This window comes from Furipterus horrens, unplaced genomic scaffold, assembly GCF_987537825.1.
Source record: "Furipterus horrens unplaced genomic scaffold, mFurHor1.1.pri manual_scaffold_8, whole genome shotgun sequence".
Lineage (NCBI taxonomy): Eukaryota > Metazoa > Chordata > Mammalia > Chiroptera > Furipteridae > Furipterus > Furipterus horrens.
In genome coordinates this window covers 102,228,912-102,255,404 of record NW_028327178.1, presented here as the reverse complement: position 1 = coordinate 102,255,404, position 26,493 = coordinate 102,228,912, and the positions used below count along the sequence as shown (strand labels likewise).

At 52.3% G+C, this 26,493-nt stretch overlaps 1 protein-coding gene across 1 annotated transcript in view; it reads left to right on the top strand.

Annotated features, from left to right (window-relative positions):
- PREX1 (phosphatidylinositol-3,4,5-trisphosphate dependent Rac exchange factor 1) overlaps positions 1 to 26,493 on the top strand; it is a 169,351-nt gene that overhangs the window by 104,786 nt on the left and 38,072 nt on the right. The window contains exons 8-14 of the mRNA XM_090286533.1: positions 4,249 to 4,367; positions 5,571 to 5,720; positions 7,810 to 7,957; positions 15,044 to 15,144; positions 16,484 to 16,587; positions 16,814 to 16,863; positions 18,933 to 19,008. Of these exons, the coding sequence (XP_090142659.1) occupies positions 4,249 to 4,367; positions 5,571 to 5,720; positions 7,810 to 7,957; positions 15,044 to 15,144; positions 16,484 to 16,587; positions 16,814 to 16,863; positions 18,933 to 19,008 (748 nt within the window). The remainder of the gene's footprint in view (positions 1 to 4,248; positions 4,368 to 5,570; positions 5,721 to 7,809; positions 7,958 to 15,043; positions 15,145 to 16,483; positions 16,588 to 16,813; positions 16,864 to 18,932; positions 19,009 to 26,493) is intronic.

Sequence of the window (26,493 nt, the reverse complement as noted above, 5' to 3'; positions counted from 1 at the left end):
GATGATAAACCCTTTCTTACAGTTCCTTGTCATTGAAACCCTGTTCGTTGGTTTCTCTACATCTGTGACTTTGCCTCTTTGCCTCAGTTTCCTCATCTGTAAACTAGGGTGAGTGATTGTACAGTATGTACCCCAGTGTCATTGTGAAGAATGAGTGTGTTAAGTGTGCCTGGCACATAGGAAGTGCACAAAATAAGGAATAGCTGTGCTTACTGTTATTGTTAACCTCTGCCATGTTGGGTTTCTGTTCAGTGCCATCACACAGGTGCAGCACCTGGCACATAGTAGGTGCTTCAACCGCAGGCTCCTTCCCCTCTGCCTTTCCTCCCTGTTCTGGGGCTTGGTCCGTCTCGCTAGAGGCCTCAGTCTCCCTCTTTCACCGTCTGGCCATGACTGGATCAGCATGCTTCCTCCTTGACGTTTTATGTCTGCGCACTCCACTAGATCTGCCTCGTGTCCTCCTGTCCTCCCACCCCCAACAACGTCGCCCTCTCCTTGCTCCTTGCTTCTCACCTGTTCTCCCTGGGGCCATTCTGAGAGCCCTTCTTTGTCAGTGCCAAGGTCACTACCAGTTAACCCACCCCCCCTTCCCTGCCACCCAGCCTGGGCTGTTTGAAACAGGCACTTCTCCCAGAACACTGGGGTTTAGAAAGGACAATGTGTCCTCAGGCCTCTGACCTTCTCCCAGGTTTGGCTGAGTTTGCTTGAGTTAGCTTTAGCTACCCCAGTTCAGGCTCATGGTTCATGGCATGTCTGTACCTGTCAGAGCAACAGTAGCCAGTTCTGATCTTACTGGACTCCAAGCGTGCTTCCTAGGGCTGTCTTGTGGCTGCCACGAGCTCTTTGAAGGCCTGTCCCTCCTCAGTTCCGCAAGTGAGTTGGGCTGGCAGAGGGAGAGGGCACATCTGTCTCCTAGGAAAATCTGGTAGGTGGCCAGAGTTCCTGCCTTTGGATCGGGAGGCAGAGGACTGGGCTGTGAGTAGTCCCAGAGGAATTGGGCAGTGGCGGATGGAACAGCGGGCCTGACTCTGATGTGGTCACAGGAAATGCCTGGCACAGCTAGGTGTCTGCCGACTATTTTGTCTTTGCCTGGGTCATGCAGGGCACCGCCCAGCTGGGACGTGGGTCAGGGAAAGTCTTTGACTCAGTATTTCTGGTCTAATTCGAAAGTAGAGGCTCCTTGGATGTCAGTGTGGAAGGGAGTGTTTTAAAAGCCTACCTCCCCTTCTTCAGAAGGGGAAATTGGCTCAGAAGAGCTAAGTCTCAAATACATGAATGGCCTGCTGAGCCTGAGCCTCTCAGAGGAGGCAGAGCAGGCAGTGGTTAAGGACACAGAGGCCTGCCACTTACTGGCTGTGTGACCTTCGGCAAGTGACGTCAGCCCTGGTGCCTCTGTTTTTCTATCTGTCACGGGATAAAAGTCTCATAGGGTTTTTATAGATTAAGTAAAATCAAACCTGTAAAGTTCTTAGAATAGGCCTGACACATGTGCATAAAGTAGAAGAAACATAAATCTTACCGTCACCTGGGTGTCTCACACACAACTCACGCTCAGTTAAACTGTATCTAAAACGAGATGCTTTATTTTCATCGCGGCTCCTGCTCCAGGCCTTTTCCCCCACGAGTGTCCTCCTGCCCAGTCTGTGGCCTCGCCCTTGGCCCAGGGGCGCAGACTCTTAGCTGCCCTGGATTCTGATCCGCTTCACCCCGACACCTGCTTCGTCAGCAAGTCCTCTTCATTCTGCCACCCACTTTGGCCAGAACCCCAGTGTAATTCCCACAAAAATTCCAGGAGGGAGGTTGTGTGTGTGTGTGTGTGTGTGTGTAAATGATTGTAACATTTACATGCACACACAAAAACGGACAGTTTTAGAGGACAAAGCTGGACTTGCATTACTGACACCAGGCTTCCTATAAAGCTGCAGTAATTAAGATGTGGTCCTGGTGTAAAAAGAGGGTGATGGATTAATGGCATAGAATAGCGAGTCCAGAAGTAGACCCGCATGTAAGCGGTCACTTGAACTTCGACAGAAGTGCCAGTGTAGCTCAATAGATGGTGCTGGGTCAGTTTGATATCCAGTGGGGAAAAATGAATCTTGGCCTTCACTTTACAAAATGCACAAACATCAGCTTCCAATGGATCATAGATGTAAATGTGCAAGGAAAAACAATAAAGCTTCTAGAAGAAGGTACAGGAGGCCATCTTCATGATCTGGAGGTAAGCAGAGATTTCTTAAATTGGACAAAAAAGTATGTAGTTACCCTTGTGAGGCCGGGAAGGGGGTGCGTGACAGGAAGAAGGCATGATGGGGAGCTTTGGGGGTGCTAAAGTGTTTATACAGGTGTGTTCACCTTGTACAAGTTAATTGAGCCATATACTTTGGGCTTTTTTTTTCTGTATGGATATTATACTTTAATTAAAAGTTTATAAAAATACGTACGTGCGCGTGCACACACGCGCACACACACACAGGTATTTGTAGATATGTGCACACAAACCGTCTCCCCTTCTGGTTCTTTCTGATTCCCACCTATAGTCTGTTTCCTCAGGCAACCAAAGCAAGTCTTTTAAAACTTAAATGAGATCAGGTTATTTCAGGCCAGACCCTTCATGGCCCCCATCTCATGCACACAGTAGACACCCATCTTCACACACTGCCCACGGGACCCTGCAGGAGCTGGCTCATGGGGCCTCTCCGATCCCTTTCCCCCTCACCAACTCAGCCCTAGCCATGCCGGCCTCCTCGCTGCTGCTTGCACATGGCCCGCCATGGCACCTGCGTTCTCTGCCTGGAACATCCCCAGGTACGCCCCTAGTTTCCTCGCTTACCTTCTGCGGGTCTTTGTTCCAATGCCACCTCTCCAGTCAGACCCTCCTGACCCCCCTTCCCGACCCCAGTTAAAATCACACCCCTCCACCCTCCCTATCCATCGTTTTGCTTTATTATTATTTTTTTACGACCTTTATTTTTTTAAAACTGTAAATGTTTAATTTTAATTAAAAACATAAACATCACATTCATTAAATATTCTTTTCATATAGAGCCAAGGCCTCTTCTTTGAGGCTAAGTTCACTCTTAATGCAAAAGCAGCTCACCTTTATCTAGTCTTTCTGGAACATTCAACTTCATTTTCAGAGAGATGACTCTCTTTCCACATGCATATGTCCCCAGCTTATATAATATTTAGTTTACCGCGTTACAGTGACAGGAGCACCTCAGGCAGATTGGTTTGGGAACAGGCACAGCTGGCTGTCGGTGAATGTCCCCCACCTGGTGGAGCAGACCACAGAGTGGCCTTCGAGCTCTTCGGGCTCATTCTCTGCTTTCTTTTACCCACAACATTTAGACTTTCTGACATAATGAGTTTGACTTCCTTACTTGGTGTCTGTCTCTCTCTGCACCCCCTCTCCGCCCCCATATTAGAAGATGAACTCTCAGACACATGGTTTTTTAAAACTTATTACTGCAGCCCTGGCTGAGTAGCTCAGTTAGTTAGAGCATTGAACCAATATGCCAAGGTTGTGGGTTCGATCCCTGGTCAGGGCATATAGAATGAACTAGTGAATGCATAAATAAGTGGAACAACAAATCAATGTTTCCTTCTCTCTCTCTCTCCAAAAATAAATTTAAAAAAATTTAAATTTATTACTGGAGCCCTAGCACCTAGAAGAGTGTGCCTGGCACCCAGTAGATGTTCTGTAAGTGCTTGTTGAATGCATGGGTGACTGCCTAGGTTTAAACTTGGTATTCTCCCATAGGAAGTGCTGGTTAGATGTTTGTTGAGTGACTAACTGAGTGAGCCCTAGAATTCACCTGAGCAAATGAATGAATGGTGGTGCATGGAAGGGTGGATGGCCTATCCGGACCATTCTTGCACTCTGGTCTTATTTCAGGAAGGACCTGTTTGTTAGACTCTTTGAGAGCCTTAACCCATTTTCTACCCAAGAAGAATTGTTTCTTGTTAGTTTCTTGTCCATGTCTCCTGTTAGCTGAAAAGGAGCTCTGGGAGGCCAGCGAGGCCACTAGTCCATTTTCCAGCTGAGGAAACGGTAGCTGCGAGTGGAGAGGCCACCCAGCCACTAGCCAGAAGCCCATGCTTCTGACCCTGTGCTCCTGACCCCGGTGCAGCGCTCCTCCCCTCCCTGGCACCGCTTTGTGTTACACTCTTCCCCCCCCGGCTTTGGTAAAGAGAGCTGATCCCCCGTGAGGTGAGGACGGGGGACACTGACATCTCACTGTCTTTCAGGGTCACCGGGGGCAAGAAATCCACCAAGAGGACCAAATCCATCAATGGCTCCCTCTACATCTTCAGGGGCCGAATCAATACTGAAGTCATGGAGGTGGAGAACGTGGAGGATGGGACAGGTACACCCTGACCCCAAGCACTGCCTGAGCCCAGTCCACTTGGCTGCATGACATGATCTGTTTTAGTTAGTTTTTTCTTTACTTGACATGGAACCTACCTACAGAAAAGTGCCTAAAATGAATACTTAGGTAGTCACCATTCAGGCTAACAAGTAAAATGCCACCTGGGCCCCGGAAGCGCCTTACCCGCCCCACCCTGGTCACAGCGCCTCCTTCCCCTTGGGAGTAAACACTTCCGAATTTTGTGATGGTCATTTTCTTGCGTTTTAAAATATTATTGCCTCCTGAGTATGCGTTACTTATGCATTAATCACACTTTCTCTGTTTTAAAATCTTACTTAAATGGTTATATATGTTTAAGGCTTTAAATACATATTTATATTTAAATGGTCATAAAATACCATACGTTCTTTTGTATCTTGTTTCTTTCACTCCACCCCAGGTTGGTGAGATTGATTTGGGTTTCTGCATGGAGCCCTCTCTGGCTTGTTGGTTTCCATTGCTGCAGAACCTTCCGTTGCGTGGCTAGTCCACAGCTGACCCATTCCTTTGGGATAGACATTTAGGTTATTTCCACTGTTGACTATTTTGAACAGCGATGCTGTGAGCATTCTCGTGTAAACCTCTTGAACTTGTCTAGGGAAGGGTTCTTTACTGGTTTTGACAGTCTCACAACACCTGTGGCCCCCTCCTCAGATTCAGCGTACAGGCGGCACCTTGAATCAACTTCCTTGGATTAGTACCCACCTGTTGTCAAAGAGGGTTGCCAGTCCCAACCCAGCAAGCAGTGCATGAGGGCCCACAACCTGGGGGGCGGGGTGTGTGGCTTGCAAGTAACTCAAGGGCCTGAATGAGATGGGCAGGGAGGCAGGGACACATTCCTGGGCTCTGGGTAGGGGTCTCTCCTTGAGTCACCACTGCATTTGTGCCTGGACTGTGAGGTCTTGAAGCCCCTGTCCTGGAGAGCTTGGGAGGGGTCTCTGTTTGCAGGCTTTCTCCGCCCACCAGAGAAGAGCCAGGGAGTGAGCGTCGGAAGGGTTGCAAGTTCAATTCTCACATCCCAATCCTGTCTGTGCCCCTGCGCCCTGTCTTTCTGGAGCCGGAGGGCTGGTCCCGCCGCCTCACTCACAAGCGTGTGGTCGGGAGTGTTCAGAGTTGTGTGAATGGGTCTGCTGACCCACCTTTGCCCCCTGCCTTTGCCAGCGGATTACCACAGCAATGGCTACACGGTCACCAATGGCTGGAAGATCCACAACACAGCCAAGAACAAGTGGTTTGTCTGCATGGCCAAGACGGCGGAGGAGAAGCAGAAGTGGCTGGACGCCATCATCCGCGAGCGAGAGCAGCGGGAGAGTGAGTGGCTGGGCCCTCTCCTGGTCCTCTGGAGGTGGCGGCTTTGGGGGGCTTTCCCGGGATCCCGGGGTGTGTATGGCTTTCCCCAGGCTGGCCGCTTCTGCAGAATGAGGGCTTTGCCTAGGGAAGGGGCATAGGTCCTTTCTAGAAAGGTCAAAGCTGCAAGAAGCACATCTTGGAAGGTGCAGGGACTCTGGGACTGTATTATAACTTGGTGGTATCTCAGATCAACTGAGATTGTCTGGTTTAGCCCACTAGGTAGATGGTGAAACTGAGGCCCAATGGAAGGGACTTGCCCAAGGTCATGTCGATATGATGCTCATCATGGGATTCTTGGCACCCTTTACCCTTGAGGTTCAATAGCTAAGATGCTCCTTACACACCTTTCTCTTCCATGGTTCTATCCCCTCCTCCTGGGGTTCTTTGTGTTAGAGACTCACCGAGTCTGCGTTGGGGAGGAGGTTCCTTGGGGGCTGCCCATTACCATGGTAACAAATCTCTGTGGACCCAGGCAGCTTCCATGGGAAGCATGGGGCTGGGTGCAATCGTTGGGTGAGGTTGGGATGCACATAAGCCTGTTGCGCATTCACCACCAGGCTGGGGAAAATGAGGCTTGGTGTGTTAGGGCAAGTTATTTCAGCTGCCCGTACCTCAGTGATGTCGCCTGCAGAGGGTTGTCGTGCGCCTAAGTGACATTTGGATTTGGCCCTACTTGGCAATCTGACACATGACCCCAAAATCCCTCCTGACCTTCCTCCCAGATGCATCATAGACTTCTCACACTTACCATGTCCAATCAGAACTCTTCATTTCCATCATATGTTCTGCCCAGACCTGCTCATCCCATTGACTCCCCTGTCTCAGTAAGCGGCTCCTCCATTCTCTGACAAGCTCAGATTCAGACCCTTGGTGTCATCTCTGATTTCAGCCTGTTCACCAAGTTTAGTAGATCAAGTCCTTTTAATTCTGCCTTCCACATATATGCCAAATCCATCCACTTCTCTCCTTTCCCTCCTTCTACCCAAGCGCAAATCACTGTCACCTCTTTAAGAATATAGGCCCGGCATGATTAGATCCATTGATTTTATTCATTTTTTTCCTAGAGACACTAGACATCTGCATTTTAAGGTGGTATTTAAGAAATTTTTAAATATTGCATTAAAATGTGTTAAAATGCCATTAGGCCAAATAAGCTACTGAAGTTGGCCCCCCGTTGTGACATTGGAAACTGATCAGGTCTGGGTGTGTGGTCAGGACTGGGATAGGGATCAGGGGTGTGGCCTGGCCTGGGGGCGGCAGATCAGTATCTCTGTGGTCAGAATCGGAGGCTGTGGGCAGTACGGAGCGTATGTGATGATGAGTGGCATGTGGACAAGAGGGCCTTGGTCATGGGAATTGGGGTGTCGTTGAAACTCTGACCTCAGGGCTGCGTTTACAGAGGTGGTGGCGCATACTGTGGCCAAGAGCAGAGATTGGGAGCCAAACCTGCTGGGTCTGAATTCAACCAGTTCTAGTTGGGTAACTGTGTACAGAGAACTTAATTTCTCTGGGTCTCAGTTTCTTCATCTGTGAAATAGGGATAAGGGTACTTGCTTGTAGGTTTCCTGAGGATTAAGTGGCATATAGTAGGTGCTTATAGCATTTTCTGTGATTGTTTGTCATTCGTATTATTGTTAGGAGTGGACAGGGTCCAAGTAGAAAATGTGGGGCAGTGATCTGGGTCAGGGGCCTGTGTATATTTTCTAGAGAAATGGGCAGATTTCCACCCCTGGCTGGAGGGAAGATCTCAACAGGCTTTCTGAGAAGCTCTGAATTTGAAAACATATCCTCAGGTTGAAGGCTTCAATAAGCTTAACTGCTTATTATTCTGGGACTTAATGTCTTCAGGCCTCAGCTTTGCTGTCTGTAAAATGGGGGAGATTAGCCCCCCCATACCAGGTTCTTTCAAGCAGCCTAAGACAGTGAGCACAGTGCAGTGAGTGCTTTGTGGATGGCTGCTGGCTGTGGGAGTAGTGAGGGGCAGCTGGAGAGGGGGGGGTTCCCAGGAGCCACAGGCCTGTCCCTGGTGCTGACCATGCCTCCTCCGTAGGCCTGAAGCTGGGCATGGAGCGGGACGCCTACGTCATGATTGCAGAGAAGGGGGAGAAGCTCTACCATATGATGATGAACAAGAAGGTGAACCTGATCAAGGACCGCCGGAGAAAGCTGAGCACCGTCCCCAAGTGCTTCCTGGGCAAGTGAGTGGCCCGACCCTGGCCTCTGCTGGCTCCCTGGGTCTCCGCTGGAGGCTGGATGTGGGCACACCAACTGTACCCACCTGGCTCTTCCCAGCCTGCCCCTCCCCGCAGGAGCCCTCCTGGGAAGAGTCGCTACGGCACTCTGAATCCTTATGGGACAGTCCTCGGAGGTCAAGGACAGTGGGTCCCCGTATCAGTCTTTTGGACATTTGTGACCATAACTCACTGCCAAACATAAGCTTTATGTTGTGATCTGGTACACATATCACATAATCCACGAATGAAGCTGAAGATTCGCAAAACTTACTGCGCTTGATGCCCTCTGGAAATATTTGTTCTGTTTTTCTATTCTATTTTTATCCTGTCCTATTCTGTCCTATCCTTTCCTACCCTATCCTATCATTTCTAGTCTATTCAAGTTATTTCTTTATTCATTTCAACAATAATCCTGAGCAAGCCCCATGAAATTGATTTCACAAACTATTAACGGGTTGCCCACCATGGACTGAAAATGCTGTGCTAGCATTCAAGGACAGAGGAGCCACTATGTGTATTTCCAGCAGAGAGGTATTTAACAGAGGGAGTTGAGGACAGAGGTGATGGAAGGCCTGGAAGAGCAAACGGAGGCCCTGTGTCAGGCTGCTGGGGGCGGCCATGACGGAGTACCACAGAGCAGGCAGTGCACACAGATTTATTTTCTCCCAGTGCCTGAGGTCGCAAGTCTGAGAACAAGGTGTCTGGTGAGGCCCCCCTTCCTGAGTCACAAATGAGGGAGGAGGAGGGGGAGATGGGGGAGGAGGCGGGGAGTGTTCTGTCAGGTTTTCAGTGCTTAGGGCCTCTGATTACTCTGTTTGGGAAATACACTATTTACTACTAATAAAACATTTTGCCCCCGCCTGCGTTTTATAAACAAGGAGTGAAGGGGTCGGAGCACAAGTTTGGCCAGATTGGATCTCAAACCCAGGTTTCATTCACCCGGGGCGGGGGCATGCGCCTGGGGGGTTTGGGAGAGGCTGAAGAAATGCAGTCCCCATAAAATCGTCAGGCTGTTTTCAGGCCCTACTGTGTGCTAGAGCCATTGGTCGACCCCGGAGGGGGCAGAAGAATGCCAAGTGAGGGCTCCCGACCTCGTGAAACTGTGCTCCAGCTTTGGGGGAGAAGTTTGCCTGCGACTTTATTTAGGGTTTGTTCACTTATATCTCACTTACCTCCCAAAAGCTTCTGAAAGCGCTTCGGGTGAAAGCCACTGGGTTCTTATGGTGCAACAGACCAGCTAAGAGGTGACTTGGATGAGGGCAGTCGCTGTGGAGATGGGGGAGATGGTCGCATTCTGGGTCATTGTGAAGGTGATAGCATTTGCTGATCGGGGGAGGGCAAGGACAGGAAGGACAGTGAGCCCCAGGAAAGCTGGGGTCGCTGCTTGCTGAGAAGGGGAAGGGAGTGGTGGGAAGCAGCCCGTTCCAGGGGCGAGAGGAGAGCTCAGAGGCCCCATTTGGATGGTTGCACGGAGACTCTGAAACACCGGGACCGAGGTGTTGACTTGCTCTTTGGAAATAAAACCTTGACCCGGGGAGGAAAGCCTGGGTCGGAGAGCTAAGCGCAGGAGAGGTGTGCGCTTAGATGAGCTTTAAAGGCACAGAGACCGAATGAAGAGGGCGTGTGGAGAGAGAGGAGGCAGGGAAAGCTGGGGTCGCTGCTTGCTGAGAAGGGGAAGGGAGTGGTGGGAAGCAGCCCGTTCCAGGGGCGAGAGGAGAGCTCAGAGGCCCCATTTGGATGGTTGCACGGAGACTCTGAAACACCGGGACCGAGGTGTTGACTTGCTCTTTGGAAATAAAACCTTGACCCGGGGAGGAAAGCCTGGGTCGGAGAGCTAAGCGCAGGAGAGGTGTGCGCTTAGATGAGCTTTAAAGGCACAGAGACCGAATGAAGAGGGCGTGTGGAGAGAGAGGAGGCAGGGACTGGGGCCTGGGGCCTTCGGGCCTTCGGAGGAGGGACCAGTGATGGAGTCTGAGAGCGGGGCACTCGGGGTGAGTGTGGTGCTCAGAAGCCAGGGGAAGAAAGATTCAGAGACCGTGGGAAACAGGAGCTTAGGTTTGGACGTGTTAGGTTGGAATGCCTGGTAGACAGTCAAGCATTGATGTTGGACTCGCCATTGGAGACCAGTTGTGGAGCCAGGCAGACTGATGGGTCCTGGCCTGAGGCTTGTGGTTGGCAGGGCAGCAGGCAGGGGATTTTGGGGGTGGTTTGGTCCCTGAGGGGTGACCAGGATGCCCTGGATTCGGGCTGCCCTGTTGCCCTCAGGGGTCAGCCACCCGAGCTCCAAGCTCCCTTGTGGGGAGAGGAGATGTGGGCTGAGGGAAGTGGGGAAGCGACTGCCTGGCTGGTCTCCATCAGTTAATCACTAATCCCTGGGCAGAAAGGATGTTTTTCTCCCAGGAGGGGCCTCCTTCCGGCCCCCTGGGGTTGGAGGATCTCCCAACCTCCTGCAGACCCATCTGGGAACACAGTCCAGCCGGATAGGATCACCTTCTGTGATGAGAGCTTCAGCGCAGTGTTCCGTCTCCTCAGGAAGGATTAGAGCGATTTCTGTGCCCATTTGAAACAGGGCCAGACTGAAGCTTGTTGTGTAATCACCAGGGCCTTGAGGACCTGTCGTCCTGCAGGGGACTGTTCTGCAAAACTTCTCCCCGCTCGGCTCAGCTCTGCACCCAGCCTGGGGCTCCTGAGCTCCTCCTTCCCTGCCAGGGCTCGGCTGCGAGCCTTCTCCTCCAGGAGCCCCCTGGTGCCCTCGGGTGGGGGAACCAGCAGCCACAGAGACACAGTTACTGAGCCTTTCTCTGCCCCGGGGGCTGGCACGTGGCTGCGCCTTTAACCCTCGTCCAACACTGTGAGGCGGGTTACGGCCATGACCCCCTTTTTCAGGGTGAGGAAACTGAGGCACAGAGTGGGGAAAGGCCCTGCACAAGGTCACAAGGGGGAGGCTGGGATCTGAATCCAGGACTCCGTCCCGTAGCCCTCTGCTCCACTTACCCATTGTCATCTCTACTTAGTACATTTCGTTTCTCCTCGATAGTTACTTGCTCCACATCTGTCTTCACTAGGAAACGGGGAATTCCGTGAAGACAGAAAGTGTCTGAGTTATCTTTATAACCTCAGGGACTGGGCTTTGAGTCAGACTGGGACTCAAGTCCTGGAACTCCCGCTTTCTGCCTGTGTGACTTGGGCACGTTTCTTAACTCCTCTGAGCCTAGTGAATAAATGATCGGTTAGTGAGAGAATAAAATGCACCTGGTGGGATTGTTGGAGGATACCGTGAGAACATGCATGTTACACACTGAGCACAGTGCTGGCAAGAGTGACAGAGTGTGTGTTGGGCCTGAGGAGTGGCCTGTTTCTGCCCAGCACAGAGACAAAGCTCACAGAAGCCACGTGAAAAAAACCAAGGACTAAAATCTGTGCAACACCGGGGCGGCATCCGTCCTCTAGGATCCTCAGATTAGCTGGGGAGGCAGAACCAACTCTTCATTCATTCATCCCAGTCGTTCAGTGTTTGCTTACTGTGTGCCAGCTGTGAACGGGACAAACGCGATCCCTGGCCTCATGGAGATAAGCAAACAGTCGGGGAATGAGCAAACAGACAAGCAGACAAACACAAATAAAGAATGGAATTTCCAAGAGTTGAAGATGCTGTGAGGAAGTAAGCCGGTTGGTTAGAAGGAGGCAAGGAAATGGGGGTGCTACTTCAAACGGGTAGTTAGGAAGAGCCTGTCAGGGGAGGTGACATTTTAACCAAAGTCTGGAAGACAAGCAAGAGTCAGCCATGAAAAGATCTGGGGACAGCATCCTGGTAGAGGGCATGCATGGCAGGTATATAAGCTCCAAGGTGGAATGAGCCTTGAGTGAGTCATTGAGGAACAGCAAGGAGGTCAATGTGGCTGGAGGGAGTGGCAGAAGGGTGGGGGACCACGCCACGGGTTGACAAGGGCCAGATCAGGCCGGTACGGGGTAAGAGGCTCAGATTTTATTCTAGGTGCTCTGGGAAGCCATTGAAAGAATCAAAGCAGAAGAGGGAGATGAGGGTGCAGGCCCTGAATGAGGACACTGTCAGAGCTATGAGAGCTCAGGGGCCAAGGTGTGAGGGTCTGCCTGGCAGGGGCAGTCAGGGAAGGCTTTCTGGAAGGAGAAGGCCTTTGGTTTCACCCTTGACAGAGTTCAGATGTCATTCAGTTATTCACGTCTGCCAGAACGGAAGCTCTGAGGTGGAAGAGGCCTAGCTGTCTCATCTACCTGTGTGCACAGGTGCATGGTATTAGCATGTCATAGCTGATTGATAATGACTTGTCAAACATTGCTCCAGATATCTTCAGGAAGCATCTACAGGCAGAGGAGTTACAGAGATGATGACTAGAAATCCCCCAGTCCCTACCCTCGCGGACCTCAAGGCCGTGGAAGAAGTAGGCAAGAAAAAGGGATTCGTGAACTGGGTGCTGAGTGGTACACTGGGACTTCCCCAGGAAGACTGCAAAGACATATCTGTGTATTCCCTGTGGCCAGCGTTGGGCTTGGCATGTGATAGACTGGATCCATGTGTACTGGGTGGATGATTCTGGGGACCTGGAAGGAAGGAGGGATGAAAGCTGGACACATGTTAACTCTCAGTAGCATCCCCTCTCACCCCTGCCCTGAATATCAAACTCACCACCAAACTAGGCTGACCTTCTCTCTGTATCCCCAGGTCACTGCTCCGCGTTCTGTCCTTCTGCAGGACTGGACCTTGCTTGCTGCTCTTTGCAGCCCCAGCAGCGGGCGGATCACTGGTTTCCTAACCTTACTTCATTCAGGGCCTTTGCGTTTGCTGATCCCTGGCCTAGAACACCCTTCCCTGCTCCCCCGTGGTGGCAAATGGTGCCCCGCTGATGCAATGCAGTTTACAGATGTTTTACAGGCCACGTGGTGCTTTCAGAAAATGTGGACTTGATACCTACATTAACCAGTCGGGAGATTTCACAGGAAATGAGGGATTTCCGGCTTCTCTTGCAAAGCCGTACTCTGCCTTAGCCTTCCCATCGAAGCCGCACTGAGGAGTGGCTCCCTTCTTCAGAGATGAATTGTATCTGGTTTTGCACGCTGGATCCCAGCCTAAGGTTTTATTTGATTAGAAAGTTTACCTGTGAAATCCAGAGAACCTTCCTTCATTCTCTAAAAGGGGCTAGACTCTGCTCAGGGTAGAAACATGGCCACAGTTACTGTCCTCTGGTCTGTCCTAGCATCTGCTGTGGGACACTTCCTGCCCCCACACCCCAGAGGCGGCCCCCAATGGGACAGTAGGTGGGCAGCCGGACGCTGAGCCTCCAGCTTCCGAGAGTGGGTGCTCAACATCTGTTCACTTCTCTCTGCTGCTGGTAACCTCCTTTCTGTCTCTGGTTTTGGGGACTTGGAGAATGGAACTAGGGGTGGGCAGGACCCAGAACAATCTCTTCCACACCTGGGGTTCTGCTCCACAAAATAGATCCATTTCTTCTAACCTCCTCCCCGGGCCTTGCACCCAGGGCTCTCTGAATGGCTCAGCGCACACCACTACCTACACACAAGGCAGGTCTTTGCTCAGCAAACCCTGGAAAGCTAAAAATAGCCCTGCCCCCCTCTGGCCCTGTAATTGGAGGCGGGACAGCTGGTTTCCATAAGCTCTGGCCAGTTGCCACCTGCTTTCATTGAACACAGATTGCTAGGCGGAAATAGTCCCGTTCCCAGCTCTCCCTTTTCCTGCTGACTTCGAGTGGGCTGAGCTCTGCGCTGGGCCAGAGCACCCACCAGGAGCCAGGAGCTGGGGTCTGGCCGAGCCTCTACCCTACTGGGCCATCATGTTGGATTTGCCTGCTTTCTTCTGGCCTGTGAGCCCTGTTTTCTCCCTGAGACCTTCCTCCTGGTCCCAGAACATTCCTTCTTGCTCAATGGTTCATTCTTTTCTCTGTTCAGTAAATGATTATTGAGCCCTCCTGTGCTTTAGACCACTTTCTCAGTTCTGGGGGTGGAGCCATGAGTTCGACAGCATGGAGACTACATTCTGATTGGAGGAGATGGCTGATAAACACATAAGGAAATCTGCAGACAGTGCAACTTCAGACAGTTACAAGTATTAAAAGGGAAGTAACACCAGGAGATGTGATGGGTTGTATGGGGACAAGGGACTTCTTTTGATGAGGTGGTCAGGGAAAGCTTCTCTGAGGAGGTGACATTTAAGCTGAGACCTGAAGGATGAAAGGAAGGGCTGGGAAGAGTGTAGGCAGAGGGAACAGCAAGTACAAAGGTCCTGAGGCAGTAGGAATCTGGCACTTCTTAAAGAAGGGGAAGATGGTGGGTGTGCCCAAAGCCTAATAAGTGAAAGACATGGGGGATGAGACCAGTGAAGAGTGGGCAATATCTGCAGGGCCTTGTTCTCATGTGGGAAGAGTTTTTTTTTCTTTTTTTTTTTTTCCCCCTGATGGGGAAGCCCACTGGAGGGTTTTATTTTAAGTAGGAGACTGAGACGATTTGATCACCATTAACTCTCTTGACTCTCCACAGTTATCTTTCTGGACCCTTATTTCTTTCTGCTTGTTTGTTTCTTTATTCCTTCTATTCATCCATCCATCCATCTAACCATCCATCATCCATTCCGCAACCCATCTACCCAGTTATCTGCTCACTTATCATCTACCCACCTACTCACCAGTCTTCCCAGCCACTTCTCATTTGTCTGTCAAGTCATCCACTTATGCACTCACTTTCCATTCATTTACCTACCTACTCATGTGTCTTGTCTGGCCATCCTCCCATCCTCTCACTCCGCCATCCATCCATCCAGCCATCCATCCTGAGGCGGGGCTCGGGGTCTGGTCACACCCTCCTCTCTGCCATTCATCATGGGGAGAAGCACGTGGCTTCAGCACAACCCCCCAGGGCTGTGGGCCCTTGAGCTTTGCTTCCCCAAGGGAAGTGTTAGCTGTCATTCTCGGGCGTGGGTGAAGCCAGGCCAGCTTAGTGCTGGTCTCTGAGGGTCCTAGGACTGGTGAGGTCCTCTCAACCACATCTTAATGTTCCTGGCAGTGAGTTTGTCTCCTGGCTCCTGGAAATTGGTGAAATCAGCAAGACTGAAGAAGGAGTCAACTTGGGCCAAGCCTTGTTGGAGAATGGCATCATCCACCATGGTGAGTGGGGGCTGGGCCCGCGTGTGCAAAGTGGGGGGCATAGGTCCGACTCCTGCAGTGCTGTTTCCACTAACTCAGAGACTGTTTCTGTACCACTGTGCAGCTGCCCTGGTGGGGATGCCCTTATAAAACTGCTCTCTCCCCTTATGTACCAGCAATGTGGGCACACTTGGAAAAGCTGGTGTCAGGGAAGTAGAATTTTCTGGGGGGTTTTTTTCCCAGAAAAGGCAAGGATCATTTGTTGAAGTTTATTGAGTGCCTGTTTTGGGCCAGGCACTGTCCACACAGCGGTGAACAGGACAGATGAAAACTCTTATTCTCATGGACCAAGCTTCTAGTTGTGGGAGAAGATAGTAAACAAGATGAATAAAAATAAGTGTATACAGGGGGCAGTAAGTGCTAGGGAGAGAGAGAAAGTAGGGGGTGGGGTCAGTTTTGAATAGGTGAGTTGGGAAGGCCTCACTAAGAGGGCGGTTATGGAACTGACACCCGAGAGAGCGAGGGAGCCAGGTGGGCTTCCAGGCAGAGGGGGCAGCCAGTGAGCAGTCCCAGGACAGGAGGATAGGTTGGTTTGGGGAATAGCAAGGAGGCCAGGATGGCTGCTGCGGAGTGGGCAGGGGGCGTGTTAGATGAGGTCAGGCCCCAGGCCCCGGGGGAGCATTCAGGGGATGAGGTCCAGGATCCTGTAAGGGAGTGTAGGGTCTTTAGCTTTACTTTGAGTGACATGTGAAACCCTGCTGAGTTTTGAGTAGGGGAAAGACCCACCTGGACTCAGACTTTACCAGGACCCTTTTGGCCGCTATGCTGCCAGAGAACCATGCGAGGGTAGCAGCAGGGCGCCCCGTGAGGAGGCCGCTGGGATATTCCAGGTGGGAGATGAAGGTAGCTTGGACCAGGTGGGAATGTTGAGTCAGATTCTGAATGTTTTGAAGGAAGAGCCTCCAGGATTTGCTGGTAGATCCAAAGTGGGGAGTGAGAGAGAGGGAAATGCTGAGGGCGGCTCAGGGCCATTTTGTAGAGGTGGTCCCGTAAATCCTGACAGTGTGATCTCAGACTAGCACACTTGGTCCCCACACATGCTTTGGTGTTTGAGCTCCAAGGAGATGCTGGGCCTCATGGGCCCCAGCACAGGCTGGGTCAGGGGTCTGTCTGGGCCTCTCACGAGACCTGCAGATACACCAGACCCAAGCTGCAGGTCTCAGCAGGGCCCCACACGTAGCATGAGCAGGAGGTTTAGTGAAATTCTGCCTGGCACAGAGCTTGGCCAAGTGGAGGGTGATGATGGCGGGCGCGGGGCTGGGGACCTGCTGTGCATCACCACCCTCCTGGGTCCCTCTAGTCTCTGACAAGCACCAGTTCAAGAACGAGCAGGTCATGTACCGCTTCCGCTATGACGATGGCACGTACAAGGCCCGGAGTGAGCTGGAGGACATCATGTCCAAGGTAGGGACCCCGTCACTGTGACCCCATCACTCTGACCCCTCAGCCACCACCCAGCAGGCCTGGGTCCCAGTGACTTCTTCTCCTCCTCCCCTATCCCCACAAGTCTTCCCGTCCCGCTCTTCCTCACCCACCTGTTCTTTCCTGGGAGCCACCTCTCCCAGTAGCCTAGATTCAGAGGCCCCTGAAGCATGTGGCCTGATCCCAGACTCCCCCTTTTTTCTTTCAGGGTGTGAGGCTTTACTGCCGTCTTCACAGCCTCTACACCCCCGTGATCAAGTAAGTCATTTCTCCAAGCTTCAGTTTCACCTCTGCCTCTCCTCAGCTCTGAGGCCTTGGGCTGACAGCTTCACTGAGCCTATCTTCTTCTTCATCAGATTGGGCTAATAGTCACACCTACTCTGTAGGTGTGTTATTAGGGCTAAGTGAGGTTTTTGGGAAACACTGCAGCATGGTGGTGAGTTTGAAGCTCAGCCTGCTAGTTACCAGCTGGGTGACCTTGGGCAGAGTTACCCTCCTGGTGCCTCAACTTTTTCCTCTGTGGAATGGGGATGATAATAGGATCGACCTCAGGGCCTTTGCACTTGCTGTTCCCTCTGCCTGAAATGCTCTTCCCTTACATACATGCATATTTGCTTCCTTAACTTCCTTCAAATGTCTCAGAGGGCCTTCTCTGACCACCTTTCTAAAGTAGCACCATTGGGTACATACTGTCTGTCCTCCTTACTTCCTTTGGTTTTCTTTTTGAACTTGTCATTATGACATATGCCATACTGTTAGTATGTCAGTTGATATATATTTATTTCTTTATCTGGATACTATCTTTTCCCCCAGCTGAGTTGTGAACTCACCAAGGGCAGGGCACTTGCTCATTGCTGTGTCTCCAGACCCTTGAACATCACCTGGAACAGGTGCTGTCCAGTAGAACTTTCCACACTGGTAGAAATGCTCTATATCTGCGCTGTCCAGCCCAGTAGCCTCTAGTCCCACGTGGCTCTCAAACCCTTGAGACTGAGGAATGTGTTTTTCAAGTTTGATTTAATATTCATTGATTGAAAAATGGCCACATATTGGAGAGCGAAATAACACTTAGTGAAGCCTGTTGGGTAACTGCTGAAAGGTAACGACTGTCCTTTGCCTCTCTTTCTGCATCTGTGACCTGGGCCTGAGGCTAGCCCACGCCGCTTGGGCGGTTGTGAGGATTCGATGTGAATGGCGCCTGGCACCTAGCAAGTGCAGTGGAAGCGCCAGCGATTGGTCGTTCTCTTTACCATGAAGCTTATGGTTGTGGATGAAGGTTGTGGTTGACCCAGTTCTAATCCAGGAGCAGAGTCCTCTTCCCTTTGTCCTGGCAGCTCTTATCACATCTCAGAGGACCAGAGCGGAGGGGCCTTTCCTGGCCTTTGCTGGCCTTGTTGGCCTTTGGCCTCGTTGCTGGAGGTCAGGGCCCAGGAACCACTTTGATCTCCACGCCTGCCTCCACCTCCTCGGCCGGTCCCCTGCTGTCCTTCAAGTCCCAGAAGGGTCCCTCCATGACCCGTCCCACTGGGCTCCCCAGCTCCTGAAGAACCCAGAAAAACTCCCCAACTGGACCTATCAGCCTCAACATGGGCTGGCTACACACACTCACTTTTGTTAGCTTTAGAGGCAGAGACGTTGTTACAATTTGGTTGCAAGGTCAGCAGAACCCTTTATACCAAGACTCAGCGGGAGGTTGGAGGCCACACAGGTCGGAGCATTCACCTCCAGAAAGAACTGGGAATGTCACGCGTCCCTGCCCTCTGCCCAGCCTGATTCCCCACACCAGCCCTGGCAGAGGAAGTTTGTTACCTCTGCAGACCTGAATGTCAACAACAAAACAAACAAAAAGGAAAGAGGAATTGAGAGTTTTTTTTTCACTACTCAGAGTCAGTCAGTTTTCCACGATCACGGTGATGTTGACATTTTGAGCTCTTCCGGGCATTTGGGCATCCCTGGTCTCTCTACCTGCGAGGTACCAGTACATGTTTACCTCCCACCAGCTCATAGTGGCCAGAACTGTCTTCAGCTAACCTCTGGGCTGGAGAGGGGAGCCTTAGAGCCATCTGCTCCTGCCCCTCACTCTGTAGGTGAGAAGGGGGTCCTGGTTGGGACAGACATGCCCCAGGTCATGCTGCGAGTGAAGTGTGTAATTCGGGCCAAGGCTCCCTGCCCAGTGCTGTCCCCAGTCCCTCCCTAATGCCTCCCCTCCCCCAAGGCCTGGAGAGCCTGGAAACCCTTGGATCAGAGCAGTAGAAGCAGGAAAGCTGGGTCTGCTCCCTCCTCCTTCCTCCCCAGCCCGCTCACGGTGCGCTTTCTCCTCTCGGCAGAGACCGCGATTACCACCTGAAGACGTACAGGTCGGTGCTGCCTGGGAGCAAGCTGGTGGACTGGCTGCTGGCTCAGGTGAGAACGCCCTCCGAACTCATGGGACCCGGCATCTCCCTCTGCCCAGGACGGAGGGCCTCACCGGGATGGGGTCCTTTGAGGTCTTTTTCTTTTGTAACTTGTAATTATTTTTTGACTTGTGGTAAAATACACAATACTCGCCATCTTAACCATTTTTAGGTATACAGTCCAGGGGTTTCCGGTACATTCACATTGCTGTTCAGCCATCGCCGCCATCCGTCTCCAGAGCTCATCTTGCAGAACTGAGACTCTGAACCCACTGAACACTAACTCCCCATTCCTCCCTCCCCCAGCCCCTGGCGATGCCCCTCCTGCTTTTCCTCTATGACTCCGGCTGCTCCAGGCACCCCTGTATAAGTGGAATCGTACAGCTCTGTCCCTCTGCGGCTGGCTTATTTTACTCAGCATGATGTCCTCAAGGTTCATCGGTGTTGTAACACGTGTCAGAATTTCCTTCCTCTTTAAGACTGAGTAATATTCCATCGTACAGATAGACCACCTTTTATTGATCAATTCACCAGTCCGAGGACACTTGGGTGGCTGCCACCTTAAGGCTTTCAGTTTTAAAACTGGGATGGCCCTGGGAAAACTGGGACAAGCTGGTCTCATCCTGGCACCACACTGGAGCCTGCGTATGGAACTTGCCAACTTACTACGTTCACATAAGTTCCCAGTGGGCAGGGACTGGGCAGAGGCTTGGAAAATCTGTGTCAGTTTTGCTACATCCCAACAGTGTCTGTTCCATCAGGTGTTGCAGACCCTCCGAGCTACTTGCCTTTTGTCCTTTATGGCTCCCTCCCATTCATGGGGCGCTTACTCTGGGCCAGGCACTGGCTGGGCTTTGGGCTTTATCTCATCGAGTCCTCCAACCACCCCATTTACAGCTGCAGGAATGGGGGCCCAGAGAGGCCGAGTGCCTGGTTGGGGCCACACAGCCTCGTAGTAGCAAAGCTTGGACTCGGACTGACCTGTCTTACCCACTTGTGCCTCAGTTCCGCACACTTTTCAGGGAGCCCGTGAGAATGTGCATTTTGTAGTCTGTAAAAGGAACGTATTGGCGCCAAAAACGAGGAGACGGCTGTAGAATCAAAGTGGGTAAATGTTTAAACATTTACAGCTTTATATCAGCCTTCGTTTAGCGTTCATAAAAACCTCATTCCTTTCAAAAACAGTTTGCTGGCTGGATTTTCTCATGTTGCGCAAATTCCTGATGATTGCCTAGAAGTCATAGCAATCTGTGAAGTAATTGTTTCTTGGCGTCAAATACCTTCAAAATCAAGTTTAGAAAAGTCCTTTAAAATATTTTACAAGCCCCCAAACATAGTTAATGTAGGATGTGGGTGCATTTTAATCTGTTTGCTATGCTGTGGGACCCTAAGGTCTGTGTGTCTTGAAATGACCCTGGATGTAAATTTGGATTTGCACAGCTGGGAAGCACAGAGCTTCTAACCACTATGCTATACCATGCTATACCACCCTCTCCTTAGGATCCCATGAAACCAGCCCAGAGCATATGCTTTACTTATAGCCAGGCAGACCTGGGTTCAAATCCTAGCTCTGCCACTTCCTAGCTGAGTGATCTTAGACAAGCTCCTTAACCTCTCTGTGCCTTAGTTTTCAGACCTGTAAAATGAAGCTAAAAAACCATACCTCCTCCTTTCGCTTATTTTGAGGATTCAATGCGTGAATCATTCATTTAAAGCGCTTCAGAGGGCGCCTGGCATAGAGTAAATGTAGCTACTATTATAGTTCCTCATCTCCTTCATAAAGGATTCACTGTGGCTCAGAATTATAGACAGTAAGGAAGGCAGAAGAAATTATGGAGGGATTTGGGGGCGTGGGAGCACTAAGACAGGAAAACAGCCTCTGGAGGGTGGGGTGTGGGGGCAGAGTCCTGCGTTCCAAAGGTGCGGCAGCGACAGGTGAGGGGCGACGCCCGGGGTTTCCTTTTGTGGCTCAGAGGCTTTGGTCGAAGCCCAGGTTCAGGGCTCTCCTCTTACCTCAGACCTGTCTGTGGTCTCCTGTTTCCCGAGCTCCATCCGTGCCCGTGGCTGCCTGTTACGTTGGCTTTGCCCTGAGTGGCGGAACCCAGCATGAGCTGGAGGTGGGGCAGCTCAGAGAAATGGCAAGAAGTCGGTGGATCTGAGACCTGTTTGGAGACGGGGGCGCTCAGGGTGCATTGCTGTGGCTGGGGTGAGGCTCCAGGACGAGCCTGGGGTTTTGGAGTGATGGGTGGCCGGGAGTCCTGCTTACAGTGAGGGAAGGTCGGGGGAGGCACTGGTGCCTTGGGCCTGGGAAGGCGCTGCCTTTGGGCGCCCACTGGATGTCCCAGTGGGTGGGTGGGGGAGGGCCAGACTTGGCACACCTGGCGCTCAGGTGACCTTTCCACTGCGGATATTCTGCTCCTTGTCAGCTCTTGGGTGGCATTTGAAATGAGAGGTTAGAGGAGGGTGGAGAGAACCGATGAGAGGGCTCATTAGCTCATCCCTGTTTCTCTTTGCGCACCAACTGCATACCAGGCACTGTCTTAGGTCCTGGGGACGCAGCAGTGAACACGACCAAGTTCCAGCTCTCTTGGGTCTTAAATTCTGGCGAGGGGTAGGGGAGGAGGCATTTACTCAACAAGAAGTAGAAGCGGAACACACACTATGTTAGCTGGTGCTAGGTGCCAGCGTGGGGGAGCTGTCGGGGGGATTTACCCTTCAAATGGGTGGGGTGGCGCGGTTTTCAGAGGGGGTCAGGGAAGGCTTATCGAGCAGGGACATTTGAGCAGAGACCTGAGGGGGGAGGGCAGCAATCCGGGGGCTCGTCTGAGGACAGACTCTTCTCTGAGGAGACAGCAACTCCGAGGCTCAGTGTTGGGTGAGCTCGGTGTGTCCGAGAGCAGAGGAGGCCGATGTGGCAGGAGTGGTGTGAGCAAGAGGGAGGGATGATAGGGAAGCCGGGGTTGGGGGGTGGGGGATGCGGCCAGTCGCAGGGGGCCTTGGGGGAGCCCCTTTTGGGGGCTCGGGCAACTGCAGGGCTCTGGGCACAGGAGGGGCAGCGGCTGGCTCTGGTCGGATAAGATCCCTCTGACTGGGTGGAATGCAAGCTGGAGGGGATGAGGTGGGCAGGCGGGGACCAGGGAGGAGGGGACTTTGTAGCTCTGTGCCTGAGAACTGGGTGGCCGTGGGGAGGGCGGGAGAAATGGTCAGATCCTGGAGCTTTTGAACGTAGATCTAACAGAGCTTGCCTAGATAGATGGATGAGGTGTGGGAGGTGACAGATAGACAGGAGTCTAAAATGGCTCTAAGGTCCTTGGCTGAGCGGGGACGCGCAGGGCTGCACCCTGGAGCACTCCGGCAAGGATGGGGAACCAGCAGCCGCCAGAGTTGGTTTCTCTTAGGTGATCGATGTTGGGCGTTGTGGGGGCTGCTTGTGGGCAGTGCTGTCGGAGAAGCTCTGCCCGAGTCACGGTCACTTGGTCCTGAGGACGATCCTCTCCCCCACCCCCACCCCCGCCAAGTGTCCTGTTGCAAGTAGAGGCAGGGGCAGGGTGGTGGAGTGAAGGATGCAGCTGGCCGCGACATGTGTCTGTCCAGTTTAGCAGACCTCCCCTGGCTTGGCCGGGGCTGGGGACACAGGGAAGCTACTTGGATCTGATGCAGAAGTATGACTTCTGAGAGGGTGACCGAAAGACAGCTGGCATCTGGCTCTGGGCCAGGAAAAGGGGGTGGAGGGTGCGTGTGTGGGTCTCTTTCTCAGGAGAGGCTGGCGAAGTAGATGTGACCTTGGAGACTGGTGGTTACAGCAAGGCGTCCCCCACCTTGTGCCTTAGCAGGAAAGTCAGGAAAACATATCATTGTGTGGTTTAAGAGGATTCTTCTGCTTTGAACACATCTTCATTGCTGACTTCTAGGTCATTCTGCTCCTTGAAACAAAATGTTGATGGAAACCCACTGATTAGCTAGAAATGCTTTTGGCTGCTCGTGATAGGAGGCCTGACTTACATAGTAAAGACATTTCTTTCTCACAGAACTAGGCATCCGCAGTTGATGGCTGCAGAACTCAACAATGCCATTTACACCCAGACTCCTTCTATCTTTCTGTTCTGCCATCTACTGCCAGTTGCTTCATAGCCATAAGGTGGCTGCCACAGCTCCAGCCATCACTTTTATGCAGGCCCAGAGACAAAGGCAGAGGAGAGAGCCTTCTCATTCTGTTCAGTGAGGAAACTGCCACTTACCCCAGGCCCTTCCATTCCCCAGTGTCTCATGGGCTGTATGGGTCCCACTTGAACTCCTAAACCACTCCCTGCAGAAGAGAAACGGGGATTGCTGAGAGTGGCCTAAAATTTCTCAGAATTCATCCCTTGAGGCTTAGGGAGGAGCTCCCTGCCCTCGACTTGGACAAATAAGACTTCTTTTAACTGACGATAAGGTGGGTTATTAGCCCTTCGTTGGACAAGCTGTGCTTCGTCTCAGTTCTGTGTTACCTCATTTAGTCATGAGGACAACGTGAGGAAAAGTTATTCCCATTTTACTGATGAGGAAACTGAGGCCCGGGTTATGTAAGTTGCCTCAGGACACACAGATACGGGGTATTCCTGTACTGTGGTGTATATTTGGGGGCTGTTAGGATGCCTGGGTAGTCAATAATAATACTAATGGTAGTAAGAATACCCCTCTGTATTAATGATAGCTGGTACTGTGGAGTCTGAGCAGGGAGCATCACTCCGCGGTGGCAGAGGCTTTAGAGAATTGAGGGAAAACTTGGAATAAAAACAACAACAAGTGAGGAAATGAATACTAGTGAGAGGTTAAGGAATTGCCCACGGCCCAGGCCGCACAGGGTTTTGAACCAGAGAATCCGGCTCCAGTTTGCTCTCTTCACCTCTGCGCTTGGTGGTTTCTGGTCTGTGCTGCCTGCGCTCCAGGACACGCTGGGCTGTGGCCGTCAGACGGAGCGCAGGGGGTCCGTGGGCTGGGGTGGGGGAGAGCAGGGACGGGCCAGGAGCCAGGTGCGGGGCAGCACACGTCCGCCAGCTCCTGTGCCGGCTCAGCTGAAACGTGCCTGAGTGCCCGCCACACTGACCCCCGCCATCAGGCAGATAGCGGGTGCTGACGGCGGCAGGGTGTGCAGAATGGGGGGCCGGGGCCAGGGTTGGAGCAGGCGAAGGGCCAGGCTGGCGGCTTGAGGCAATGGCAGAGGACAAACGGGCAGGACTGGAGCCCTGGCTGCTAACCTCTCAGAGCCTCAGTTTCCCTACCTGTAACACGGTGGTCGGGGTGGGGGGCAGGTCTGGCTCTGAAAGGCTTCCATTCTCACAGCCTAACCTTGGGCAGGTGCCAATCCTGTCTGTGCCTCAGTTTCTTCATTTATCGAGTGGGGTTAAAAAGAGGAATTGCTTCCGGGATGACCATCAAGACCGAGGGAGACTGTGCAGTGTCTGGCATGTGCGGGGTAGTGAGAGGCTCCCTGGGGCTTTGGCATGGGTGTCAGAAGCCCTGGGCAGAGGGGCCTGCCGAAGCCCCCTGTAAGCCCCCTCAGTATTCTCTCCCACCCCTGCACTGCCTCTGCTCCCTTCACTCCTAGGTGTTTCTTCCTCCTGAGAAGTAACTGAGCAAGAATAACTAACATTCATCAGATGGTCCCTACTCGCCAGGCACTGGGCCAGGAATGTCATGTAGTCCTCATGGGAGTCTCTGAGGGGGGACATGATTATTGCCCCCATTTTAGAGATACGGAAATTGAGGCAGGTAGAGGTGAGTTAGGATCAGTTTCCAAATTGGAGTTTTCATTCATTCATCCAATAATTCATTCATCAGACGTTTTCTTGTGCCTCACTATGAGCTAGATACTATACTTCAAGGCGAGGAGATGGGGTAGACATGGCAGTCATGGTTGCCGCTCACTGGACTGACATTCTAGTGGGAGATAGACCTTAAACCAATTTGTTTACTAGAAGGAGCCCAGGGACAGGGACCATAGTGCTGATCTCCCCGAGAGCCGTGGCTTAAAGGGACGCGTTTGTTTCTGGTCGTGACAAGTGCAGGCCAGGTGTTATACAAGGGAGTGAGAGAGCGTAACTGGGTGAGTATTTGTGGAGGGGGTGTGTGGTGGAGGGGGTGCGGACTACTTTAGGGCTAGGGTTAGGGCAAGGCCCACTCTGAGGAGGTGAGGTAGGCCTTGAGACCTGAAAAGCCAGGGCAGGGCATTCCGGGGTGAGGGGTTAAGGAACAAGGCTGGTGTGGCTGGAGCTTCCAGCATTGGGGGCACACGGTAAAGTAGGGGAGAGGACGGGGGAGTGTGGATGTATATGTACCTCCGGGAGGGGAGAAAGTGATGACTTGTGGTTTTCCCACGGCTGATGCAATGTGGGGCGGGGGCTTACTCCTCAGTGATGGGTGCATCCAGGGTCAACATATTTCACTGTTAACCTGAACATCCCAATACTGTTCTAACTTTAGGAGCCTCCCTGTGGGTTACTCCAGGGCCCTTTGGGAGCAGGGGAGCAGGGATGCACTGGGAGCCCAGACCGAGTATCTCAGAAGGTCTGGTGAGCTCTAGGTGACTGGCCAGGTCTCCCAGGCTGCAGACCTGTGCCTGCTGGACACCTGGGCCCTAGCTGCGCCTCCCCTGCTGGCCCCTCACAGCTGGGGGCAGCTGCTCTGGGTGTGGCCTCTCTCATGGATGGTCGCTTCCCCTGGGCCCTCCAGCTGGCCTGGGGTCCCACAGGAGAGACTTGTCTTCTTCTCATCAGCCAGGTCAGCCAGTGCCGTGAAATATTAAGGCTGGCGGCTCCCCTGGGCCCTCCGTTCTGTGTCCGAGCCCCACTCCTGGCAGACTGAGTCCCGCTGCCTCTGGCCTTCACTTCTCCTGTGGCTGGGAAATTCCCTCCCTGGCCCTCCATGCCCAAGGAGTCTGAGACAGTCGAGGCCTCTGGCCTGGCTGTGTCTGGTGAGTGCCTCTCAGAACTTTGTGAATTGTTTAAATGAGAGGCTGTCTGAACTTAGTTGAAGCTCATTGACTTGGCTGCAAGCTCCAGCATGGTTTGGTTCCTGCTGACAATGCCTTCAGTTCATTAACATGTATTTATTGAGCATCTACTATATGCCAGGCCCTTGGGATTCAGCAGGGAGCACAGCCTTATGGAGCTGACCTGCTCTTTGCCAGTGATACGGTCTTTTGTGCTCCAAGCTTTGTCCCACTGCTGGACCTTTGTCCGTGTTTCATCTGCTTGTGAACTCTCCCCATACCCCCCAGATTTCCCCATTCCCCCACCCCAAGCACACACACAACTCACACACTTTGCCTGAATATACTAAGATTATTTAGCTGCAAGAAACAGCCTCTGGCTAACTTAAGGAATGAAAAAGGGGAAGGTGGCGTCCTGGAAGGCGAGACCCAGGAGTCAGGCCTTAGAAAGAACTGGCACTGGGAAACTCCCAGCTTCTCGGGAGCCTGAGCTGAGCGGCACCATCTCCAGGACACTGCACTCAG